At 42.7% G+C, this 7,024-nt stretch overlaps 2 protein-coding genes across 2 annotated transcripts; both read left to right on the top strand.

Annotated features, from left to right (window-relative positions):
* Window positions 1–576: 576 nt before the first annotated feature.
* Window positions 577–3,362, top strand: LOC131023021 (uncharacterized). Its single transcript, XM_057952557.1, has 3 exons — window positions 577–1,453; window positions 1,585–2,272; window positions 2,384–3,362. The coding sequence occupies exons 1-3, from the start codon at window positions 577–579 to the stop codon at window positions 3,360–3,362; spliced, it is 2,544 nt and encodes an 847-aa protein (XP_057808540.1).
* Window positions 3,363–3,512: 150 nt separating this feature from the next.
* LOC131023020 (uncharacterized) lies at window positions 3,513–4,487 on the top strand. Its single transcript, XM_057952556.1, has one exon. It carries the CDS (start codon window positions 3,513–3,515, stop codon window positions 4,485–4,487), a length of 975 nt encoding a protein of 324 aa, XP_057808539.1.
* The last annotated feature ends 2,537 nt before the right edge of the window (window positions 4,488–7,024 follow it).

The following is a 7,024-nucleotide window of genomic DNA, read 5'->3' as shown; positions in this document are numbered from 1 at the left end:
GGAACTGAATATTAAGGTCAATCGAACTGCTAACTTGGTGCAAAACAAGAATGCAGAGGGCTTAAACAAGGATAAGGAGACTTTGCAAACAGCAAAGAAGATAGGCAGGCCTCCGGGATCAGCTCGTGTTGAACGTAAACCAGATCAATCCACGGATAACATAAAATATCGTCTCAGAAGACCACCTCACATGAGAACTGAACCTAATGCGGAATCAATGGAGATTATAAAGGATCATCTCTACAAAGCTTGGGCAGCCGGAGGAACACCCCGTGATTTCGTGATCACCAATGAGGGATCATCAAGTGCCAAAGTTATGACAAAGGTGGCAGCTAAAACCTGGGCGGAAGAAGTGGAAAGGGAGGAATCCCTAGCCACAAAAAACTAGTCGGTTTTTTATGAATATTCTGGTTTGGAACATCCGCGGCGTCACGGATGAATCTAAACTTGTTCTAAGTCTGCTTTTCTCCTCTTTTGTTGGGTATCATCGAACCCAAGTCTGCTTTTCACAGGACTCCTAGTAGCTTCTGGAAATCGCTCAATTTGATTCCTTGTTTTCAAAATTCTCGTATTAACATGTGTTCTAACATTTGGATTTTTACTCAACCTGATGTTCGTACGAATTTGATTTTTGCTTCTGATCAAGTGGTTATTGTTGACTGTGACTGGCAGAGCAAGAACTTTCGTGTGGCTGTTGTTCATGGCGCTTCTACTTACTTGTTAAGACGTGAGCTTTGGATTGACATTCTGAATCATGCTGTGAACAATTTTGTGGTTTTGGGAGATTTTAATGCCGTCAAGGGTGCTCATGAAAGGAGCAGCAACTGTAGGCCCAATATCACTTCTTGTGAGGAATTTGGCGCTTTTATTAATGCGTTGGGATGCATTGAGTCTCCTGTTATTGGTCTGAAATACACTTGGTCGGGGAGACGTTTCATGCCTTCGCACGTGGAATCCAAATTGGACAGAGCCTTTTATTCGGACAGTTTTGCTAACTCTTGGCACACGGTCTTTTCGCAGATTCTTCCGAGGAACACTTCGGATCATTCTCCTCTGGTGTTGAGATGTCAGTCGACTCTTCCTTCCAGCAGGAAGTTTTTCCGTTTTTTGAACATGTGGACTTTACATCCTGGCTTCTTAGACTTGGTTAAAGCTTCCTGGTCGACGCCGGTGGATAACTCTTGTCCCATCTATACGGTTATGATCAAGCTTAAGAGATTAAGAACGGAGATCCGGAACTGGAATAAAAGCACGTTTGGCAATGTGGATTTGATGATTATGGAGAAGCAGCAGGATCTGTCGGAGATTCAAGAGAAAATTGCTGTTGAGGGCTATACTGAAGACTTGTTTGACAAAGAGATATTGGCGCAAGCTAGCATTAATGACATCCTTTCCGTGCAACTTGGCTGCAAGATGGGGATCGGAATTCTAATTTCTTCCACAACATGCTCAGGTACAAGAAAAAACCTCACTTCATTTCTCATCTGACCATTGATGGTGATACGTGTGTTGATCAGAACAGAATTGGGAATCACATTGTGGATTTTTTCACTAATCTTTTCACCGAGAATTCGCATGTTCAAGCAAACATTGTGGAGGTTGAGGCTATTTTGGATCCGATTATCTCAGATCAACAAAACTCTTTGTTGTCCGCCATTCCTAACGAAGAAGAGATCACGGCTGCGGTCTTTCAAATGGATTCTAACAGTTCGCCGGGGCCGGATGGCTTCTCTGGGAAATTTTTCCATCATTGCTGGGACATCATCAAGAAAGATATTTGGCGTGCGGTCATTACCTTCTTCGTCAAATCTTATTTGCCTCTTGGATGTAACGCCAACACTCTCATTTTGATTCCTAAAAAGGACTCTGTTGTTTCGGTGGCTGACCTTAGACCAATAGTGCTTTCGAATTTCTTCTTCAAGATAATTTCAAAAGTTTTGGCGGTGCGGCTGAGTGTTGTCGCTGCTCAGCATATGTCGAGTAATCAATTCGGTTTCATTAGCGGAAGATCGATACACGATTGTATCATGCTTGGTTCGGAGGGAATCAACTGTTTGAGGCGGTCTAGCGGGGGTCAAAACATGGCGTGCAAAGTTGATATTTCTAAGGCGTTTGACACTCTGCGGTGGGATTTTCTTCTTAATGTCCTCAAAGTTTGTGGTTATACCAGCCAGTTTATTAAGTGGATTGAGGTTATTCTTTCTTCGGCCCGGCTCTCGATTCTGTATAATGGTGAACTCCGCGGTTTTTTTGGGTGTTCGAGAGGTGTGAGGTAAGGAGATCCGTTATCGCCTATCTTGTTTGGAATCGCGGAAGATGCTCTTAGTGCTCTTTTACACAACTGTGTTCGCTCGGGTCATCTCGTTCCTATGCAATTCTATAGAGGCGTGTTCTTTCCGACGCATCTTCTCTATGCAGATGACATTCTGATTTTCTGCAAGGCCACGAAAACCAATGTTCGAACTCTGCTTAAAGTTCTGAATTTTTATGCTGATATCTCTGGTCAGGTGTTCAGTCCTTCCAACTCTCAGATCATTTTCTCTGACCGCATTGCCGCGAGAACTAAAAGACAAGTGACGCGTATTTTGGCGCTCTCCACTAGCGATCTGCCCTTTACCTATTTGGGTGTCCCGATGTTTCGTGGCAAGCCCAAAGCTTTTCATCTTCAGGCGATTCATGATCGTATTGTGAATAAATTTGCTCGATGGAAGGATCTTCAACTTTCCATGGCAGGAAGATTGTGCTTAATTAATTCGGTGATTAGTAGCTCTCTTACACACTCTATGATGATGTTTAGATGGCCCCGTTCTCTTCTGAAAAATTTGGATACAAAATGTAGGAATTTTCTTTGGAATGGGGATACTAGTAAGCAACCTTCGTGTTCGGTTAGCTGGGATAGAGTTTGTGCTATAAAGGCTGAAGGAGGTCTTGGAGTTCGGTCGTTTCTGACTATGAACAAGAGTTTTCTTATGAAAATGGCGTGGAGGGTGATTGATGGAAATAGTTTTGGCTATGATATCATGAAACGCGGATATCTCACTTCTTTCTGCAAAGTGAAAACTGTTGCTCCTTCTTCGATCTGGAGCGGGCTGCGTGAAGAGGTTGGCGACCTCGTCTGGGATTCGTTCAGCTATATTGGCAAAGGTGACTCAACTCTCTTCTGGTTAGATGACTGGCTTGGGTATCGTCTTGCGGATAAATGTGGAGTTCCTTTCTATATGAAAAACTCTCTAAACCAGACGGTGGCGGATTATTTTTTTGATGGCATCTGGCATTTCACGCAGGATTTTGTTAATTCGTATCCGTTGGTGGTTTGTGACATTCTTTTGCTGCCTATTGGCAACTCGGATGTGCGTTTTTAGAAGCCTTCTTTGCAAGGCAAAGTAACCGCCGCCCTTGCCTTTTCGCATCATTGCCATAAATTTCCTAAGGTTTCTTGGGGAACTTGGATTTGGGAGACCTTCATTCCTATCCGACGATCCTTGGTCTGTTGGCGTTTACTTCATGGAAGAATGCCGACGTACGATAGGCTAATTAAGCATGGCTTGATTATACCGAACTGGTTCATTTTTTGTCAAAGGGATGCTGAAACGCCGGATCATATCTTCTGGAACTGTGATTCGGTGCGACCCAGTTGGCATACTTTCTGCATTTGGTTTGGTTTTCCGGAAGCTTTGAGTTCTGCTGACATTAATAGTTTTTTGGTTCTTGCTTGGGATCGTAAGATGAGCACTCAAGTCAGTAAGTACTGGAAGGCTGGTATTATTGCTATGATATGGGCCATTTGGAATCAACGTAATAAGTGCATTTTCGATAACTACAAGTTTTGTCAGAGACGGCTTCTTCATTTGGTGAGAGTGGCTTTCATGGAGATGGAGATGAACTTTAAGAAGCTTGGTCATATGGACAATAGTTGGGAGGACTATATGGTTCTTCGAAATATTGGAATTAAAGGCCGTGCTGCGCCGCCTCCGACCTTTATTTCCGTGAGTTGGTGGCCTCCAACGGCACCCTGGATGAAAGTCAACACGGACGGGTCTGCTCTGGGTGCCCCGGGGGCCTTAAGTTATGGTGGTGTGTTTAGAGACCATTGGGGATGGGTTAGAGGATGTTTTCACTATAAACATAGCATGGGATATGCTTTCGAAGCGGAGCTGCTGGCGGTGATTACTGCCTTCCGGATTGCACGGGCGAGAAACTGGAACAATCTCTGGATTGAATCGGATTCCACGTATGTTGTTGGGCTGCTTCGTAAGAGGTCTGAGGACGTTCCTTGGCGGTTTAAAGCTTCTTGGGCAGGCGTTTTGAGCTCTCCGACCGGGTTTCAACTGTACATCACACATATATATCGAGAAGGAAATCAGGTGGCGGATTTAATGGCGAATCCTTCACGGGAGGAGGGATGGTGGCCACATGAGATTGAAGAAATTAAACATGCTGCAAGACAAGATATGGCAGTTCACTCTTTTGTTCGTGTCTCTCGTTGATGCCGGGATCGTCTGCTGGAGTGTAGCGAACTTCTTGGAGGTGTTGCAGGGGGTGAGCCTGTCTTGGCAGACTCTCTCGTATTGCATGGTTTTCGGGAAGCAAAGTTGGCTTTGTACTTTGTTCGAACACATGGTGGGCTTTTTTGTTTGTTCGATTTTCTTCTTCTGCAGCGTTTGGTCGAGCAGTTGGTGGGCAAGTGATGCTGCGGTTTGGCTCGTTGATTCGCCGGTACATGCTCACAGTTCCGGTGCCAATTCCTGGTCTTGCGTGGTTGTTACTCACAGGGTGGTTGACGCAGCTGGAGATCCTCTTGGCAGCGTAGTTTCTGGCGACGGCGTCATTCCGGCCGAAACTACTAGCCTTTTTCCTCCGGTTCTTGTGTGGGTGGTAAGCTCGGCGACGGAGTATAACCGGCCGTTTGCTTATCACCTCAACTCGGGTCTTGGTTTTGAGGTTAGCTCACGGCGACGGCGTATCACCGGCTGTGTTGCTTTCTTATGTTCGTTTGTTTGGTTTGAGCTAACGGCGACGGAGTCTTGCCGGTCGTTTAGCTCTCTTCTTTGGGCTTTTTGGGGACGGTGTATAACCGGCCATCTTGCCTCTTCTCGGTGTTTCTTTTTCTTTTATTTGTCTTTCTTGTTTGAGCTAACGGCGACGGAGTCTAACCGGCCGTATAGTTCTCTTCTCTGGGCTTTTTGGCGACGACGTATAACCGGCCATCTTGCCTTTGTTTTGCCGTTTCTGTGGGGTGAGAGCCGGGTTGGATTGGGGACGATGGTTAGGCCGGAGTTCTGGAAACTTACCCCTCCGCTCTCTTCCACCTTTTTCTGTTTTTTAGACGGGTACTCTTTTTCCATTCTACGGTTTTTCCCTCTGGGTTTTCCGTAGAATGGTTTTAACGAGGCCCGACCCTTAGTCTGCTTTTCTTGTGCTTTCAAGGGTTTTTCTTAGGTTTTCTTTTTTCTTTTTCAATAAAATCGCATTTAATTAAAAAAAATTGTAACAATAATATTGTAACCTTTTGATAAAAACAATATTAGTGAAACCTCCAACTGCTCAAAGAGTTCCATGTGCAAGCCACGAAGGGTGGACGTTTACACACAAACTTCTCAACCAGACTATTTACTTAGTCATTTAATTTCCATCCATGTCAATTTTACCTTTTGACAAAAGAAATTAATAGTTGGCACCTTAACTAGACCATATCATATTCAAGAAGGGACTCCGTTGGGGTGTTGTACATTGTACTTGAAACGATATCTAAGCAATGACCACATTTTAACCTTGAAAATTAAATTCTTGAAATTGGCATACTCACTCGGACCATGCCGCTTTCTATTTAATTTTCTTGGTTATCTTATTTAATTTCATTCTCCAAAGTACTTGTGAAAATTATACAAGTAAGCCACGATGGGTGGACGTTTACTGCATAACTCCCACTACTTTAATGGTTTAAATATTTTTATAGAAACCTCTTCTGACAAACTTATGAAAAGCAAAAATGAAATAAGCCACGATGGGTGGACGTTTACTCACATCGCTAATCACTTTGTCTAGAGACCGCATGTGGAGGTCTATAAAATTTTAAGAATAAAATTAATTAGAAATAACCACAATTTAACTTTGAAATTAAATTCTCGAATTTTGACATACTCACTCGGACCATGCCGCATTCAATTTAATTTCTTAGTTATCTTATTTAAATCCATGATCTAAAGTACTCGTGAAAAACTCCCACTACCTTAATGGATTTAAATATTTTTATAGAAACCTCATCTGACAAACTTATGAAAGAACAAACATGAAGTAAGCCACGATGGGTGGACGTTTACTCACATTGTAAATCACTTTGTCTAGAGGCTGCTTGTGGAAATCTAAATAATTTTAAATCATCTATAAAATTATAAGCTTAGTCTTTTTTCTTTCAAAAGGTTTGATCATGCTCAACACATAATCCTAAACATGCTCATCTAAAACGCAACATGTAAAAACATGCTCACAGAATTCTAAAACATGCCTAAGAAAACGATAAACCTAGCATGCTTGTCTAAGCGCAGTTAATAAACACATATTAACAAGCAGAGACAAAAACAGCATGCAAAAAGCATAAGGGATAAACACCACGACATGCAAATAACAGAATTAAAAGAATAAAATTCTTCGTGACCCATTCGTGGAAACCCAACTTCTAATCTATTAAATTAAAAAAAGAAAAGAAAACCCAAAAACATAAACTTGGCTCGAAAAACTTCATACGGCCCGTCTTTGGAAAAGCTAGGGTTTGAGCCCCTTAGGGTTTGAAAAAATCGGCCACCTAGGGTTTGGAAAACCCTAGGCGCTGCCGCCTCTCTTGGCAGCCCGCCCTCCGCCGCACAACCTATTGAAAAAATCAATAAGTTGAATGCATGTAGTTGATTAGTAAAAGTACATCCCTAGGGTCAGAGTTTTCCTACATTTGAGTTAGTATCGTTATTTATATGCTCTTTAGTTTTTATTTGATTAATTTTAGTTCGTAAATCTCCTTCATTATTGTTTT

Source organism: Salvia miltiorrhiza, chromosome 4 (assembly GCF_028751815.1).
Source record: "Salvia miltiorrhiza cultivar Shanhuang (shh) chromosome 4, IMPLAD_Smil_shh, whole genome shotgun sequence".
NCBI lineage: Eukaryota > Viridiplantae > Streptophyta > Magnoliopsida > Lamiales > Lamiaceae > Salvia > Salvia miltiorrhiza.
This window is presented reverse-complemented; position numbering and strand designations above follow the sequence as displayed.